This window comes from Rhipicephalus sanguineus, chromosome 4, assembly GCF_013339695.2.
Source record: "Rhipicephalus sanguineus isolate Rsan-2018 chromosome 4, BIME_Rsan_1.4, whole genome shotgun sequence".
NCBI classification, from domain to species: Eukaryota; Metazoa; Arthropoda; class Arachnida; order Ixodida; family Ixodidae; genus Rhipicephalus; species Rhipicephalus sanguineus.
In genome coordinates this window covers 46195181-46214625 of record NC_051179.1, presented here as the reverse complement: position 1 = coordinate 46214625, position 19445 = coordinate 46195181, and the positions used below count along the sequence as shown (strand labels likewise).

Genomic DNA, 19445 nt, shown 5'->3' with positions numbered 1-19445 from the left:
TGATGACATGCCGTTCACGTTACCCAATGCATATATGTCATGACATGTCGTGGTATGACAAGCTATGACATGGCATATGTGACATCATTTATGTTCCGCAATGCATGGCATTCATGTAATGTTTGGCGTGAATGTCATGCCATGTTATTCGTATTGCAAAGCCACCACATGGCGTGTCACTCACGTTATGTGGCGCGTGGATTTCATCACATGAGATTCACGATACGTCATGGACGTTTGCATGTATATATATTCCCAAGTTTAGTTAAAGGAACGACAGCGCATCATGTGATTTAAGCAATTCATGTCATGACATATCATTTATCATATTGTATGCATGCATAAGTCATCCATCCATGTTAGGATAAAACAGTTGAATAAATTTCGGAAACGCAATGGCATCACGCCGTTTATGTCATTCATGTCATGATCGGTCATTCTTGTTTGTCATACAGAGGGGCCGTGCATGCAACTTACGGCATATACCGAGGTAATGAAACGGTCCCCATGACATCGCGACGGCATCTAGTCATTTATGTCATGGCACGCATGGCATGCTACTGATGCCATTACATGTCATCAACCTTGGTCATACATTGACTTCATGCCATGCACATTCTTATATGTAGCCAGTTAATGAAACGGCCTTGAAAGCATCTAGACCGATAGATAGATAGATAGATAGATAGATAGATAGATAGATAGATAGATAGATAGATAGATAGATAGATAGATAGATAGATAGATAGATAGATAGATAGATAGATAGATAGATAGATAGATAGATAGATAGATAGATAGATAGATAGATAGATAGATAGATAGATAGATAGATAGATAGATAGATAGATAGATAGATAGATAGATAGATAGATAGATAGATAGATAGATAGATAGATAGATAGATACTGAGGTAGAAGTGTAGGAGTGATTTACGTGTAAGTCGATGATGAAGGTAAACTACGTGAATAGAAGGCAGTATAACGACTGAAAACGTAGATGATGGTGAAAAGGGTGATTTGATGAAATTCTACAGGTTAATCAAATAAATTCCAATTTTAGTGTACTAGACGTAAAATATATCTACTCAAGAGAAAATATGAAATAAAGATCAAACTTTAACGAAGGAAAGAGAAGGTTGATTGATGTAAGTTAATTAACACAAATAAAAGCAAATTAAGGATAGTCACATGTAAATGAGAGCTAAACAAAATAAAGATCATTATTACCTTCCGTAACCGAAGGCTATCTGATGCAGTTTGAACAATAATTGAGGAGGATTGAAACAAACTTAAGGCTACTTAAGGGTCTAATCGAACATAATTGCATGCAATAATTCAGTCTCTTACCGAAGGTAAAATGCAAACCCAAGGTAGGTTAACTTTAGACCGATAGCGAGCGAACTAGTGGCCGACCAGAGAAAACTGAGACCGCCTTCGGAAACAAAAATTGAAAGACTCTCAAGTAAGACTGACCATCTTCATGAGGGCAGCTGACAAAGACAAATCCTCTTTCGAAAACGTCGGATCCAGCGCCATTCCACGTGTAACGATTTTTCATCCCTACATCCTCCCTTGAACTTGTCTTGTTTGAAGCTGAAAAGGTCACATCGAACGCAGAACTCGCTCTGTATGGGCTCTAGGATCCGCAGTGGTTCCTGACGTACTGCTCTTCTTTCTTTCTTTCTTTCTTTCTTTCTTTCTTTCTTTCTTTCTTTCTTTCTTTCTTTCTTTCTTTCTTTCTTTCTTTCTTTCTTTCTTTCTTTCTTTCTTTCTTTCTTTCTTTCTTTCTTTCCTTCCTTCTTTCTTTCTTTCTTTGGAAAATGGCGCATACGAGTACACATGTGACCAGCGCACTTTCGAGGGTTGCATTTCTCGACACTCGCCGCCACCGAAATTTGTTACACATAACAAGTTTCTCTTGAAAACGGAACAAAATAACAGACTCGAACGCGAGCAAGTTCACTGTGACATCATCCACTTTATTTGTACAAGCAAGAAAACATGAAAAAAAAAGTGGCAGTAGTTCTGCCTCGTGACTCGAGATGAGGCTGCTCGCGTGCGCATGCTCTGTCATTCGCTCCCTGATTGACACAGTCGCGACAGGTCTGTATACAGCTGCTTCCACAGACCGACCGTCCTCTGATTTCCTCATGTGGACGTCGCGCATGTTTGGAGTATACGTACACGCTAAAGATAAAGAAACCATGATACAACTCAACTCATGTGAATGCACTGTGTGTCCGGTGAAGAGCAGACCCGTTCGGCTGTAGAAAAAAAAGTATGACTGGAAACATGACAGCCACTCGTGTTTCTTGCCATACTGGTAATGTTTGCCGAGTGTGATCGGCGCGGACGAAACTACGTGGGTATAAGGAAGACCTGAAGCGGAGGCACCAGCTGTTGGGGCAGCAGCACGTGCAAATCGCAGTGTTGGATGCATGTATAGAAGTGATTAAGAACAGTTAGAACTTAATATCAGGCCCTTAATTTTCGACCAGTAAATCCCCTAATTGCTTAAGAACATTATCATAGAATTAACGACAAGTGCACCCTTATGGAGTATCGTATACTCTTTGCGATTGCAAAGGCTGACTAAATATGAGTACAACTAAATAGTTTAAAGGCGTCCCTGTGTAGTGAGCGTAGACTACGCATGTTAAACTACCGTTATCGGTTTTTGTACTACGAAGGTCCACGAAGACTGTTGTTCATTCTGGGCACAGCGAAGTGGCTTGATCTACGCACACTTGTACCAATACTTATTCGATGACCGCAGTAACAGTTGACTGCTAGCCTGAATCGAAATGTGGTACTCGCGAAGACTTATACGAACTGCCCCGCGAAGTCAAAGTCATCGACATGGCCACCATTCTGTACGCTGTCATATTTTTTAGAAGACTCTGCTCTCGGGAATGCTGTTGATGCTGGTAAAATCTGCGTGACTTACGGCCCACGTCCAGGAATACTTCTTGACAAATTTTGTTTCCATTTTATATCTCTTTCTTCGACTGACGTCTCGTCAACTTGTGAGGTGGTGGTGGTGGTGGGAAATTAGAGGGGGTGGGAAAGATGCACGCGACTAACGCCCACCGTGTAATCATGCTACAACGCACGGAAAATAATAATAATAAAATAATAATCATCGTAATCACACAAAACACAACACAAAGACACTCGCTCGATCACCGCGGCCCATTTACATGTCCAAAAGTTCGCGCCTTTTTCTTCGTTTCCCTTCTTTTTCTTCCCATCGTGCACAGCGCCACCGTGCTTACTACTTCTTCCTCCGGTAGCCCGCCTCGGTTAGGAGCTTCTTCAGGACATCGACTGGGATGTAGACCAGGTTGTACCTCCTCCTCGTGTTTCTGCCTCCGTCCGATCCACCGGAGCCGTACAGCCCCACCGGGTAGCTTTGGTAGGACGGGGTCTGCTTCTCCGCCGACGGGGAGTCCTCCAGGCGAGTGTTCTCCTGAGAGTTCTTGGGGTAGCGGGCGTACAGGGGACTAGCTTCCGCCTGCGGATGCAACTTCCGGGAAGGAGGCTGCTGCGGTTGCTCCTCCTGGTCGGGAACGCGCGAATCCGGCTGCTGGTGCTGCGAGATCTCGGTCCTGGATCCTCCACCTCCGCCCCTGTGATGGTAAGGCGACGGCGGCGGCACTCCGTAGACATCGTCTGCACCGCCGCTTGAACCGCCACTGCCGCCGTTGATGCCGCCTGAACCACCGGAAGAAGACGGCGACTGGGAGGACGAGCCGCCGCCGCTGGAGTACTTGGACCTGACGTAGGTCGTCGGGGGCTGCGGCGCCGAGGGCGGAGGCTTCTCGGTGACGAGCTGCGGGTACTGCCCGCCCGACCTGAGCTGCGAGGAGCCGGTGAACTTGGGCGAGCCGTACAGGGTGGTCTGAGACTGCGGCAGGGACGGTGGCGCCGACTGCTGCTGCTGCTGCTGGATCTGCGAAGGACGTTCGGGCCGACCGTGGTCCGAGTACTGCGGTCCGTCGACCATGGAGGTCAGCGGGCGCGCGTGGGTCGGGCGCTCGTGGTCGATGAGAGGTCGTTCGTACAAGAAGCGCGGCGGCGTGTCCGGCACGACCGGAGGGGGCACATCATAGTTGACCTCCTGCGGCCTCTTCTCGACCATGTCGAGCGGGCTTCCGGGGGCGTAGCTGTACGGAGACTGGGCCTTGGAAAGCGGCCCGTAGATGTGTTGCGGCTCGCGACGCAGAGGTCGGGACAGTTCGCCGCCGCCGTACTGGGTCACGACAGAGGGCCGCCGCTGGGGCACCGGCTCGTACTGTTCGGCGCTGTGGTACTTGGAGGCGCCCATAGAGGAGGACTCACCGCGCAGGTGGTGGTGAACGTGCGAGGGCGATGAGTTGGGCGACGAGAACGGCGTGAGCGTCGTCGGGAACAGCATGGCGATGGCCGGGAACCTCCGGTTCGGCGACACGGTCGTCTGCGGCTGGTACAGAGAGTGGTGCGAGCCGCCGCCGCCGCCGCCACCGGAACCACCCCCGCCGCTGGAGATGCTGGGCGGGTTGGCCGGCACGTGGTACGCGACGGACTCTGAGGTCTGCAGTGCCGAGAGTGGGACCCGGTGCAGGGAGCCTTCGCTGTTGTCCGACGTGCTCGACTCGGAGCTGCTGGACGGCGCCAGCAGGCAGAAGAGAAGGCCGCACAGAACCAGCTGTGGTCGCTGCGTGCGTGAAAGGCAAAGAATAGAGCGCTTCTGAAGTGAAGGCCAACGTAGCTGCCCACTCATGAGCTCGTTAAGAAAACTCTAGCCATTGGTACCACATCCCATTCTGTGTTAGAATAAGAAACCTATAGATAGATAGATAGATAGATAGATAGATAGATAGATAGATAGATAGATAGATAGATAGATTGATTGATTGATTGATTGATTGATTGATTGATTGATTGATTGATTGATATAACTGTAAGGCTTATATGAAAATAAGTACTGGCGGGAGGTTGTGCTCAGATCGCGCGGTAGTGCAGGAGATTCTTCCAAATCTTACTACCTGCCACTATAGAGTGGCGTAGTTGCCAGTTACACCACAGTTCTCAGCTTGGCCTCCACCGCGTCCACGACGACGCAGCAAATGACAGTGCACTTTCATGGGGTCCACGCGTTTACATGTTTCTGTACTTACCGAGGAGGAGGTGTCCCACAAGGCAACACCACTATGTATGGAAGAAATTTTTGCCGGACTGAAGTGCTCGAGATCGCTGCAAACGCAACTTAACTTCGACTACGTGCATAGTATACTCTGACATTTCGTATCTTACCACTTCATTTTACAGATGCTGTAACTACGGGGGCAAAAGTGACTGCACGATGTTGAACCAATTGTCGTTGTTATCAGTATTACGAAAAAAAAAAAATCTGCGATTATTTTACCCCCTCCTCTCTTTACCCTGGAGTTCATAACTTGCGAACATATATACATCAGTAGGTGGATTCCTCTGCGAATGATTCGTGCCTCGAAAGCCAATTCTCGAGAGCCAATGCTCTGGACAGCGAGGCTTCACTTTGTCAGGGTTGTTTTCCTGACGAAAGCCAGTCCTCAAGTCGAAGCATTGGCTTTGAGACGTCTATTGTTCGGCATCTTTTGATACCACCTCCAATAGAACGCGACCGATAAAAGCTTTCTCTTCATCATTTGCCGGTTCATCTTCCCTTGACATGTATTTGCTCCAAGAGTACCATTGGAAGGGAATCGGGGCAAGGTATACGAAGCCCTACGTAGCCACGTAGCTACATAAGCCACCAACGCAGCTACGCTTTGATGGTGACGAAAAAATAATAATAATGGGAATACTGCCGGTGGTTCTCATCTTAATTATAATTGTTTGGGTTTAACGTCCCAAAACCACGATATGATTATGAGGGACGCCGTAGTGGAGGGCTCCGGAAATTTCGACCACCTGGGCTTCTTGAACGTGCACCTAAATCTAAGTACACGGGCCTGAAGCATTTCCGCCTCCACCGAAAATGCGGCCGCCGCGGCCGGGATTCAATCCCGCGACCTTCGGGTCAGCAGTCGAGCACCATAACCGTGGCTGGTGGTTGTCACCTTAAACATTGAATGCGACGAAAAAATAAGAAAAACGTTGTAAGGCAAAGAACGGATATACTCAACGACAGTCCTTTCCCGATAAAGCCTGCCTTTATACACGCAGGATTTGGACGTGACGAGTTAACATTGCCTGCCGCAATGCTTCGAAGTTCGCTAAACATCCCCGCCGGCAGTACGTATACGCGAAAGTAGACACGAAAGAAGCGATGTCAACGTGACTGACTTTCTATGTTTTCGAAGCTGCGTTTACGAGGTGCTATAAATTACGAGAGTGCGATGACTCATTCATCCGCCTTTCCCAGAGAGCGTTGCTGCAGCAGGTGTCCTGCCCGCCATTTTCGGATAGCAGCGCGCATCGTATATACGGCAAAGATGTTTTGCGAATCATGTCTGTCGAGAGGCCCACGAGACGAGAAGAGGTTCGAGAGTGAGAGAAATTGTCATCCAGGAAAGGCGTTGGTCCCCGGTTCGATCCCTTAACCAGAGCGGATTTACCTCACCCGCGAATACTTATACGTTCTGAGAAACCCGTACGACTTTCCCATTTTATCATTGTGCTGTGCAAAAGTGCGGAAGGCAGATTTTTCTTTTGTCGTTATAGGCCGGTTTTCACACATTGAGTCTCAGCGAGGGCGAACGCAAATTCACACAACGAGAGAACAGAGTCTGAACAAGGACTGCGATTCTCAAAGCCCTCTTAAAGCCCCAATTCGCGCTCGGTTTCTGTACACGAAGACGCCACTCTCAAGACGTCCCAGCGGCGCGCACATATCTCGAATACTACGTCTACTGAAATGAATTCGAGAGAAATCACGAAATTTCAAATTACTGGAGCTGAAAAATCGATACAGGGGATAGCTTAACCCTTAGTATAGCAACAGCGTTTCGGCAGGACCGTCAAAAGAGCTTGTTCTCATTATCTAAGTCACGTTTCAAGATAGCAGCAGGGAACCTGTAAAGTGAATAAATAAAGAAAAATTGATCTTCGACAAAAAATTGATTCTCGTAGAGCGGGACCGGAATCTTTCGTTAAGCTTTTCTGTATAATTATCTTAAAAAGGTTCATTAATTAATTAACTCTGGTGCATATGCAAGCTTTCTCGTTGCAGATGTATCCATGACTTCACGGATGACTAGTCAGAAATGTACCCTTCTTCAATGAAACTGATTCTAGCTGAGGAGGACGGAAAGCTTCTGGCGCTGTTTTCTATAGTTCAGTAATTAGGAGCTGTGCTAGTTAATTAGACCTCGCATATCGATCTGTTCTATTTCAGGTAAATTTAAAACTTTGATTCCGGCGAATACCGCCGATCGCTTTCCCGAGAGCGGCGTAATGAAGATACACGTTTTCTTCTCCCTTTTTTTTTTTCGTCATTGACTCGGCGTCTCAAGGAATTCCTAAATCAGCCAGCCCGAGTCTACGTCACAAGGCTAAACCGTGGTTCTCACACTTTCGATTACGAGCTATAGCTGACACATCACTCCATTTCCGAAATGACGGTAAGGAGTTATTACAGTACCGCCAAATTCATTCTTAAGCCAAACTGTCGTGCTCATCGTTAGCGTGAGCATGGCTACATCACATCACAGTCCGTAATCAATGGTCGCAGTTCTAGCATAACTTTCTACTGGAATCCTCTAGAAAGTTGACTATGCACGAATCTAAGCTTTCAAAGTAATATCTTTTTTCGCTGTAGGGACCGATGAAACAAAATAGTAATCACGAGAAGAAAAAAAAAATGCGCGAGATACCGTTATCAAAGTCCGTGCATCTTCGGTAAGTAATTCTTTAGTGGAAAGCCTGTTTTTTTTTTCTCGGGATTTTAGCGAACTGCGATGATATGTGAATAGTAGGCATGATACGATAGCTTCCAGCTGCTTCCCTTTGCGAGTTGAGCCTCTTTGAGTACATTGTACCAAGGTTGCCATCTGATAATGCGATTCACAGTCTCAATGCGTATGCACTGACTTTTGGCCTGTCTTGAAAAATATAAAGGAAGAAGAACAAAGAGTTCAAGTCCACGTTTCGATACGCTCTTTGGGCTGTTCTGTCCTAACTTTAACCTCGTTGAGGATTAAAAAGAATTAGCGCTTCTATTTCTTCTTCCTAGTGAAGTTTGAGAAGCATTATATACCTCCTATGGTCTGACGCGCTCGTAGCTCCTTCTGCGGCGCACACCATTAACGCGGAAAGCTCACCTTCATGACGTAACGGCGCACGCTACGGAGCCGGTGACGTAGAGATGGGGACTCCAACGCTGACAGCGACCTCAGGAGGACCCGGTCGCTCGGGGCGGGTGTACTACAGTTGGGCCTCTTCTCTCCTCCGACGGACGACCCGTACGACGCCGAGCAATCTTCCTTCGACCTTCCAACTTCGGTCGGTCACGGGCGGAGGCGTCGATATCACGCAAACCCCCCAAAGGGCCGAAACCAAAACAGTCCTCTGCTCCTGGATGACGATCTTTCCAAACACAGCACAGCACGCGTTCTCCGCTAGCCCGGGTACGGCACGCTTCCTTTTATATACAGGTGCGGTTCCCTTCTCATCGGAAGAAACTGGACCAATGATACAGGGACCCCTCTTCTCCATATTCCCCCCTGAATAGAGGGGAGGGAGGTATAGGGTTCGCGCATTCGAGGTTAGGCCTAAATTTGGCACCCTTTCCCCCCTCTGCGCCGGCTGCTTAAGAGGGTGAGGGGTAACGAAAGGAACGGGGGGAGAGGTTCTGCCGATACCATTAAGGGGAAGAGAAGAGAGGAGGGTGAGAGAAAAAAAAAGGGGCAAGGTTAATTCGCATTTGCTTGGCGGTGGCCAGCGCACGCGCCATGACGTCAGGCCGCGGCCCCAGGCGAGCGAGTGAGGGAACAGGTTCGGTTTGCAGCAGACGAGCATGTCGTGAGTTGGGGTGGGTATCGGCCGAGCAGACGACACAAACACGGGAGCGACTTCGTGAATCCAATGTCCCGGTTTTCTTTTTCTTTCTTTTCGTTTCGATGCGGAGGAGCTTCTGCGCTCTGTGTTCGGCGCCGTCCTGCGGAGCTATAGTGAGCGCTGCAAGCAAATACTTAGACCTACGACTATAGAAAGAAGCGAATTAACAAAACAAAGTGAGCGAAGCGAGTACATACACTGGGCAATCGGAATGTCGCAGCCGTGGCTATAGTCTCGGATTGGCACGCAAGACGACAAGTCGAGATACGCGAGCGGACGACAAGCAGAGTCCAATGGCAAGTCATGGCGAGCGAGCGCTGTTCGTTTATGCGTTGGTCTTCTTTCCTGCTAGCGGCGATATCGTGCTTTTATTTTATTTGCTGGACAGTGAGCGTTTGTCATCGTCTGGCTGCGTGCGGACTATGCTTCTTCGTCCTTCGGATTCAAAGATGGCGACGGCGCGAGCAGACGGCGTTCCAGAGGCTCGCTTGTGACAGCTCGGAAAAGACAGTCCGGCACTTCCTGTAAGGTCGACACGCTCGGTCTAGAATTTGACACGTTTTGTTTGCTTGTTTGTCTTTTCGTTTTGCATAGTGCGGGCCTTCTTGTTGCAGGCCGCAGTGAAGGAGTGAAATGTGAATGAAGACATAGTCTTCCTGTTTCCTAGTGGGACAGTTCGTGACTGCCTTGAAATTGCTTGGGGCAGTCCTGCTGGCGGATATATTCTTTAAAGGCCTTAACGGACGTTGATGGCTAATGTGCAAATGGCACCTTAAAGCTATAGAGACAGGAAGGTGGCAATAGGAGAGGCATGAGACAATTGTCGATACTAGATAGGCATCTTTATCAATGAGTCTTAATTATACGAGCCTCTATAAAAAAAATTGCTTCTCATAACCAGATTTCCTCGATGGAAATCTCCTATAGACGTGCCACTATTCTATACACCGCAGCTCAATAGCATAATCCTGTTTCGACTATATCGTCAAACTCAAATAAATACCTGCGTCTATCTATCTATCTATCTATCTATCTATCTATCTATCTATCTATCTATCTATCTATCTATCTATCTATCTATCTATCTATCTATCTATCTATCTATCTATCTATCTATCTATCTATCTATCTATCTATCTATCTATCTATCTATCTATCTATCTATCTATCTATCTATCTATCTATCTATCTATCTATCTATCTATCTATCTATCTATCTATCTATCTGTCTATCTGTCTATCTGTATGTCTGTCTGTCTGTCTGTCTGTCTGTCTGTCTATCTATCTATCTATCTATCTATCTATCTATCTATCTATCTATCTATCTATCTATCTATCTATCTATCTATCTATCTATCTATCTATCTATCTATCTATCTATCTATCTATCTATCTATCTATCTATCTATCTATCTAATGCGAATGCTAGGAAACAATGGAAATTAACATAAAAGGTAACTTCATGCAAAATGATTGTCACTGTTGTAGCTGGCAGAAAAGCCGGATGGATAAATGGGAAAACTTTATTGAGATCTACTGGGTTGCAAACTGGGAATAATAAAAAAAAAACGTGAGAGAAAATTCCCCTGCCTTCCCATATATGATCAAACGAATACTGGTCACTCCACGGGCGAGGGATTCGAGCGCAGTTATTTTCGTTCTTGTGCACTAGCGACTTATTACTCTAACAACACTGCTAATACCACTGTCGTATATTAAGGCTCGCCGAACGCGGCCGTCGCACTAGATGCGAGGCAAAAAAAAAAAAGAAAAAAAGTTTGTGTCTGTATAACGACGAAGTGCATGCATGCCGCCATATGTGAATTGTACGGGCATGTATGTATCGCAGATGGAAATGCTGTCTATGCGGAGTGCATACATCAGGCATATACTTTAGGTCGCTCAGGGTTCAGCTGTGCCGGTCAAAACGTGACGCGCGCTTGTGCGCGCTATATCCCGACCTGTATACATACAAGACTGACCGTAAGTGCCGTTCGCGCGAAATATACCTGCACACTCGTGTTGTTTCTTTGCCCTTTTCATACGAAACATTTTATGGGAAGGAATAACGATAGCTGGCGTTTTACGTGCCAAAACCACCATATGAGGCACGCCGTGGTGAGGGAGCCGGTCAATTTCGACCACCTGGGTGTTCGCTAACGTGCACCTAATTCTAAGCACAGTCCGCCGCTTTTTCGTGTGTACTGTGCGATACACTCTTAAAAAAAGTTATTAAAAAGGCAGTAACTGCAAGCGAATAGGTAGTAACTGCAGCGGTTACTAATATTCTTGAACCGTTACTATGCTTTTACTACCTGTTTACTACCTACGTAAGTACACAGTTAGTAACTGGAAGCAAATAAGTAGGGACTGCAGTTGTTACTAACTCTAGTGGACCGTTACTACCTTTTTGCTACCCGGCCGTTAACTACCTAGTCTAAAAGTGTAGTTAATACCTATTGTATTAATTTATAACTGGAATCGTCTCGACATATCGTTTTTAATCGAGAACTGGTGAAGAAAATGCCCGTGGATCAAGAAAAAAAAAAAAGCATTTGCTTTTAAAATTACGCGACCGCGATTTCCAAGCATCATTATGCTATTGTGAAAGCGAAGGAGAAAAAGTTTATGAACTGTACGCAAGTGCTATACGCGTTTTAGTGCACAATATAAATTCCAACAAACTAACATGACAGGCGGATGTGAAAGAGCCGCAGGTGGTCAAAATTAATCCGGAGTCCCTCACTACGGCGTGCCTCATAATCATATCGTGGTTTTGGCACGTAAAACCCCAGAAATGATTATTATTAGCTTTTCACTGCCTATGTACTAGCACAGGAATCCATTCAAATTCACTGAGGCTACGTTGGTGAAGTACGCTGTATCGAACGCTGTACATAATGCCTATTGTGGCAGTATTATAACAAATAGATATGACATGTTTTTTTAAACGGTTGATTACAAGTCTTGTGCTACGCCCCCATGGACACATAACCATGAAGTAGGGTATAATACTGTAGGTCCACATTTCTGATAATTCATCCTGAAACAAAGGGGCTCACCGGTACCAGACATGCATCTCCAAGGTAGGGGCTATAAATACCCCGGGAGTCGCTTATGAAGTACTGTCGCGTAGCGAACTTGTTGCGCCTGTGTACTCTTCTGTTCACGACACTCCACGCAAGATTACCCGAAGTTGCATCGTAATGTGACATTACGAATTTGACTACTGTTAACAATGGGCAAACAACGTGGCAAAATGAACACGTTAGCATCGGTTACTACCTTTTTTTCTTACAACCTTTAATTTAAGCATATGGTTAGTAACAGCTAGGGTAGTTACAGTTACTAATTGATGTTAGTAACGACAAAGGCAGTAACAGTTACCAACCTTGCCGTTCGTTACTAACTGCACTTACTAACAGGGTAGTAACATATGTGACAAGCAGTTACTACGCGAAAGTTAGCAAGCACTACTACCTTTATTTTTTTGAAAGAGTGTCAGTGCACGTTAAAGAACTCCAGGTAGTCGAAATTTCCGTAGCCATAACGTGGTTTTGGCGCGAAAAAATAAACAGATACTATTATTACCTAGTTTAAGCACAGCGGTGCTCTTTGCACTTCGCCCCCATCGAATTGCGGCAGCCATGGCCGGGAATCGAACCCACGCCCTCGAGCTTAGCAGCGCGACAGCCTATTCCACGGCGGGTTATGGGAAGCAAATTTGGGTTCCACTAGCAGCTTTGGCGAAATTCTGATATAAAATGGAGGACAGAACATGTAGTTATGTATAACGGGACATGCAAACTACCACAGAGTACTATAATGAAGACAGTATATAAATTAGAACACTAATTTAATTTCGAAATGTATACTTTGGATGATGCCTATGGTATATATTTACTCGCAAGATACCGGCACTAGATAAGTGTTGACTGGCTGTTGGTTATACGTTTCTTTAATAACGTAATCAAAGGACACACGCGTATGTACTGTATACATAGGCGTGCGCACTGAGGGGGGGGGGTGCCGCCCCCGCCCCCTACTCGGGGGGGGGGGCGATGTCAGCGCCATACATTGAGATATTTGGGGGAAGGCTGCGACGAACCTTCGCCCACCCTGAAGGGGAACCCTGCGCACGCCTATGACTGTAACCATCCCTCGGCCTCAGTTGATTACCCATTTCAATTTCTATACGGTGCGTCTAACTATACAGAATCTATCCAACGTCAAATTAAATATATCTGCTTTACCTTTATTTTTGTAACATTAATTATATTTTCTAAGGCTGTGCTGATGATTTATGTTTCTGTGCCGTAAGTGTTTGTCACTATGTAGTTCTAACTTTGATTCTGCAGCCTCGCGTTTGCCCTGTGATGTTTCAGTTGTTTATCCTGACCGTACGAGTGTGGTCTCCTGACCCAGGGGCCTTCGTCAGGCTACGCTGTATGCTTTGAGTGCTACCGGTGCTTTTGGGCAATATTGTTAAATGAATGAATGAATGAATGAATGAATGAATGAATGAATGAATGAATGAATGAATGAATGAATGAATGAATGGAAATAACTTTCCGCATAACGGCAGCGTTGCTACAAGCCGATTCACTACAAACACAAAAAATTGGCTTTAAATGCCAGTTGCATTAAGCAACTATACTCAAGCAACTTTTCCCGCTGAAACGTTCCTTCAAAGCCGTGCTTCGGTTCATTTGGGGGTGGAATAAGGTCAGGAATTATCAGTTGAAAACTGTGCATTCGGGTGTTTACCATCGTGAACTTCAATGTGCTTCTCTCTCCTTCGCTGGTGTGTGACGTATCCCGTAACGCAGGACACTGCCGAGCATACTTGCTAATTCGGGGAGTGCTAAACGTCTCCCCGTATTGCGGGCACTGTGGATCAATATCTCTGTTAATCCGGCTTAGGAAACCTCGCGAGGGATACGACATCGTCTGGAGCATTCTAAGCGTGATCGCTTGAGATGTGCATGTTGCTCAATTTCTTCAATATAGTTTCCTCGGGCGTCGATACACCGCTTCCAAATTTATTCCTGCGCTGCAAAGGCTTCCCGCAAGGCCGCCGGTGAGACCACTATGTGAGAGACCCTGCGACAGTCAGTTTGATGGCGGGTAGAGTCACTGGAAAAATATCAGTGACTCTATAATGGCGGGCACGCCATCGGAGCGGTGACCTTTCAGGCTCCTCGTCAAGGAGGTTGCTTCTCGTGAGCTTTGGGAACTTGAAGAAGTCTTCCGGGGCTCACATCTCGTATGATGCAGCCTTGATACAGCCATGATGTGAGCCCGGCAGATTTCTTCTGTTCCCAAAGCTCAAGAAAGGCCTGAAAGGACACAGTTCCGACGGTGTTCCCGGTATCCAGCTGGCTGTCACGGAGTCTCTGATAGTGACCTCGGCAGCGGCCATCCGGGAAGCCTCTGCAGCGTGGGTATCGTGTTGGAAGCGGTGTGTCGACGGCCGAGGAAACTATTTGGGGGGAAATGAATAATATGCTCCTATCGGATCGATAATTTTGTTTTTTGCCAGACCCCATCTCATTATATCACGAATAGACTCTGTAGGCGTACACATTATTCACGCTGTGCCTGACCGTGATTAATTATAGCTGAGCCCTGTGTAACGCGACGGCAGCTTTATGCCCACCCATTCGGTACGCAATTCCGATGCTGTGACGCCTGGCACGATTATACGCTTCTGCCACACGATATTACATTGCTGCTAACGTGACTGCTCGCCCGACATGACGCCTCCGTAGAGTTTTGCAAAGCAGTTTCGGGCACTGGAGTGACCATGTGGTAGAATACTCGACCTCCCCGCAGAATGTTTGGTTTCGAATAGCGATTTTTGTTCTTCGCTTTCATCGGGATTTTTCTGTGTTTCGCTTTCTGTGTCCTTGTGAAGTTCGCGCTGTTTTCGCGCGTTGTAAAGAACAACAAGGATTCTAAATCGTTGTTACAGTGCATTGACCACACAATGCTGCATTCGTTAATTTGGTTTCATTTTTTTTTGTCACACACAGTCGTCTGGTTCCCAGCTCACATGGAACGGATCAAGGGAGTCCCGCCTAATCTCAACGAGTCGGTTCACAGATCGCGTAGCTACCGGGTGGTGCGGCGTTGAGGTTTTGGACAATCGGGACCCCACTCCCGCTTCGTATAACGAATTTACAGAACATATTTACATGGGGTGGAGACAGTACTACTCCGCCACACAGAAAGTTAAGCAGACCAAGGGCTCCGACACTCAGACTACTTCAGGTCGGGGCGTATCCTAACCCCGCATTATAGCACAAGATTTATTCGGAGATACAGCCAACTAATCCATGTTCATTAGGCGCGGATATAGCCAACTTAGAACAGATGCTCTGGCGGTGCCCCGCGGCCCGCTAAGTGCCAGAGCCTTCCGAAGGACCTTAATAAAATTTTGCCATCCATTCATCCACCCACCCACCCACCCATCCATCCATCCATCCATCCATCCATCCATCCATCCATCCATCCATCCATCCATCCATCCATCCTTTAGAGATACTGCAGATCCTCAGAAGCCAAGAAAATAAAAATATGAAGGAAGATAAGAAAAATGAAGGCTCTCATCATAATAACCATCATCATCATCATCATCAAAACGGCACACTTCATTGTGGATCTCACTGTAGAAGGACCACATCGGGACCATCAACCGAGAAGGTCATGGAACTCCCAGCGCCTCCGATGCTGCCAGCACGACGCCCCCCGAACTCCTCAGGGAGAGTTTCTCATCTCGTTCTTCAGGGGGGCGTTACACATTCGCTCTCTCTTTCTGACCGTATACAGACTCGATCGCGCAACCCCTCATTACAAAATAATGAAAGCCCCGCTTCGTTAACGCTCAGTCTCAAGACAGTGGTGGAGTCAAGAGGTCGACCCGTTGCCGCTAAGAACGCGTGAGTTCGCGCCACGAAGGTCACGCTGGGAGAAATTACGCGCCCTCCAACGAGCACGCATACGGTATGCAAGAGCGACCGAATATGCGCGGAGCGATTGAATGCGGCTCTCCCCACACCGTACATAACGGAGTGGTGGCCCCACCGCACAGCCCAACAAGCATGTTGTGGATTATGAAGGTCATCGCGCATGTAAATGCCGTAAGCATGGCGCAATTCATGCATGTGCCGCACGAATCTCGGCACACGACTGTTGCTTATTCGTAGTGCGAAAGCGAACTCACGGTTGCGTCGTCTGCTAGTTTTTCTTCTTTCTTTTTTTTTCATCGTCTGCTTTTCGCCGCGCGGGGTTAGGCCCGAAGCTCACGTTCGATTTCGCTGGCTGCCCGCCACGTTGTAACGTACTTATTCTTTCTCTCTAGTGTATCTATATACTGCCCAATTCATTGTAGCAACCATCTCTCCACACAACAGCAGAAACAACAAACAAAGCTATAGAGGTATGATCGAAAAGAGCGGGGTTAGGCTCGCACGTCATACGCGCGGTCATCGCACGATATTAGTGTGCGTACACGCTACTCATACACGCATTGCCTGGCATATGTGAAGAAGGGGGTTAAGCAGCGCCGCGGTCCGTCAACTGGGAGAGGGACATACGCGTAGCGTGATCGACCTTGACCTTCGAGATCGACCTCAAAGAGTCCGTCCGTAATGGTCGAAGGCCGGAGCGCGCTCGAGGTATCAGTGGGTTGTGAATAAAAGGTCGTGGAGGAGAGGGTGAAGGGGATAGAGAGGCGGAGGGGAGGTACTGAGTGTTAGGCGTTCGATTCGCTGCAACCATCGCTGATTTCCTTCTGCATGCGGGCGAGACGGTGGCGTAACGGTTTTAGAAAGGACTTTTGCTGTGGTATCTGAATGCGCTACAGTCGCGCATGGATCGTCTTCTCTTTCGAAGCTTCTACTGAACTTTCCCGAAAACAGAAAGAGGAGGAGGAGGAGGAAACGAAGAAAAGACTTGGAAGTCAGCCCTGAAATCGTAAGGTCTTGAAGAGGCGTAAGGCTCGATGTGTTTGTAGTTTTGCTTGAAGAAAAGCCAGCAAATTGACGGGACATGAGAAAGAACCAAACGCACCCAGCGTTGTGCGCGTTTGCTCCTTTCTCATGTCCCGTCAATTTGCTGGCTTTTCTTCAAGTAACATGAACCAACTGGCCCAGATTTCGACACTTCTGCATCGTATTTATTCTTTTGGCTGTCCTAGTCAGTCATATCTTTGCGCGTGTAATCAATTAGGGCGAGTCATTCGTATCTTTGCGCGGCATTCGCGAGGGCGAAGCGGGCGAAATTTTACCTCAGCGCCTCCCCCCCCCCCCCCTCCCCTCTTTCCAAACCCCACCATGAGCCATGAGGCTTTCACAATCAGAGCGAGGTACTAGGGGGCGGGGGGTGGGGGGGGGGGGTGCAGACAAGGACGGTGGGCTCGGGGCCAGCGATTTGAACACATTCAGAGTGGCAAGCTTAGCGCGTATTCCGGATGCGCCCGTCGCTGCCTCTTGGCTGCTGCCTCTTCGGCAAAGCACGCTGGATCCAATTGCCGAGGGGGTTGTGATTCCTGTGCTGCAGCACGACGTGCTGAGGATCGACCAGCTCACCTGTGCCAAGCTTTGCGCGACATAGTGCAAACTTCCCGCATTTGACTCAATCTTTTCTTAGAGCGCATGTAACACTTCGTAGGGGTGTGCGAACATTCTATGACTTTGGCTATCAATCCGAATGGCTCGATTCGGTCTGTGAACGGAATAGCTGCTGTTCGAAATTGCAAATATATTCCCAATAGGTTACGAATATCTTAAGATGTCAACTGCACCCAAACTTAAAGACGAAGATTGTACACAGTACGCAAAATTTGATACCCGCACGAGATCGAGTCGTACCGTAAAATGGCGTACGTCGACGTATCAGAGTCGGGCAAACATTAGTCGCTAGGAGAAGGTGGCTTCTCATCGGATGGCCCAGCAGTGTAGAAGTGTTCAAAGACGAATCTGCAGCGTTCAGCCCGCAAAAACGCGGTTCGAGGTAGCGGGTGGCAGTCACGACAAAGTGAATCACAGACCCCCCAGAACTCGTTCTTTCCTTCCTTCGTTTTGTAGCCTCGTTTTCGTCATCCAGCGATATGACCGATAAACGTCTCGTTTCACGTCCTGTAACCGTCGGTGCCCGCAGTCTTCGAATCACAAGGTGACTTTACTCAGCCCTATTATAGCAGCCCGTGCCATTTGTGACAGCTCCGAGGGCAATCGTGGCATTCTGCGCAGCGCGTCGTGGTTCCCGCACGCATACATTTCTCTTGGACAACGGTCAAGGACACGCATATGCAAATAGGCCCGGAATATATACTCCGAGAAGAGAATGCTAAGAGGTGGGGGAAGGGATGGAATCGGGCGTCGTCTGCTTCCGCTCAGAGTTTAGCAGACGAAAAAAATGGCGGCGCCGCCGCGCGGTGGATGGGGCAGCCGGATCACGACTCGCGGCTCCGTGCCAGTAGCGCACTAGCACGACAGAGACGCAGAGCGTCCCCTGGTACGGTCTTCGCAGTCACTCCGTGGTCCATTGACCGATTCGTGGTCTCGCATTTGGCAGCGGCAGCAGGACCGTGACGTGTTCCGGGCGTGGGGAGGGTTGCGTCGTCGACACGTTCAAACTCGTGACTCGTGGTTCGGGTTTTGTGCGTAGAACGGTGGAGGGGGGGGGGGGGGGGGGGGTTGCGTGTATAAGCTTCACGCTCTATGCGGTAGAGTTGCCAGTTGATAGAAGAAACGAAGAACGCGCAAACACATACACACACTGTATACAAGTCTGTGATATCAAGGCCGTTCGGGAGCTGTCCAGGTCACTCGTAATGCCAAGGTCTTGTCAAGGTTGTTTGCATCATTCTCGCGAGCGATAGATTTGTTTAGCGTGTAGAACGTGCGCTCAGTACATATATGGATCCACAAGCCGCACGGAAAGTAATTAGACGCGCAGGAAGTATGTGCTTGCTGCAGACGCACCGGAAGTATACAGACGCATCGGAAGTTTACAGCATTAAGGGTGTAAACGCTACAGCACTGCAGACTCGTAGACCATAGTTTAGGAATCCCCGCCTGCAATGCTATTGGTGCAATATTGATTTATTTTGCAGAGAAAACGGACGCAGCATACCTTTAGACAGGCGGTTGCTGAATACTCATAAGCAGTAAAATATAGAAGTAGACTTGTGGGCCATCGTTCCAAGACCCGCCTGCCAGTAAAATAGGTGAAAAATGGTTTGTTCAATTGGCGGAGAAGACGATGACCTTCGACTTACACTTTCCAGGCGTCTGAAGTCGTGGCTTTCACGTTAGCCTTTGCTCATGCGGAATCTTCTTTGTGCTTCGAGCGTCCCCAGAAATGCCTTCATACTAAGCCTTCCTTTGCTTTTACATTTAATGCAGTAATGTTTTT

General features: G+C 47.6%; 1 protein-coding gene across 1 annotated transcript; it reads right to left on the bottom strand.

Moving 5' to 3' along the window:
- Nucleotides 1-3238: 3238 nt before the first annotated feature.
- On the bottom strand, nucleotides 3239-8485 carry LOC119389890 (trithorax group protein osa). The gene is made up of 2 exons (XM_037657308.2): nucleotides 8288-8485; nucleotides 3239-4698 (listed from the first exon to the last, which is right to left on the bottom strand). Exons 1-2 carry the CDS (start codon nucleotides 8291-8293, stop codon nucleotides 3277-3279), a joined length of 1428 nt encoding a protein of 475 aa, XP_037513236.1. The 5' UTR covers nucleotides 8294-8485; the 3' UTR covers nucleotides 3239-3276.
- Between the last annotated feature and the right edge of the window lie 10960 nt (nucleotides 8486-19445).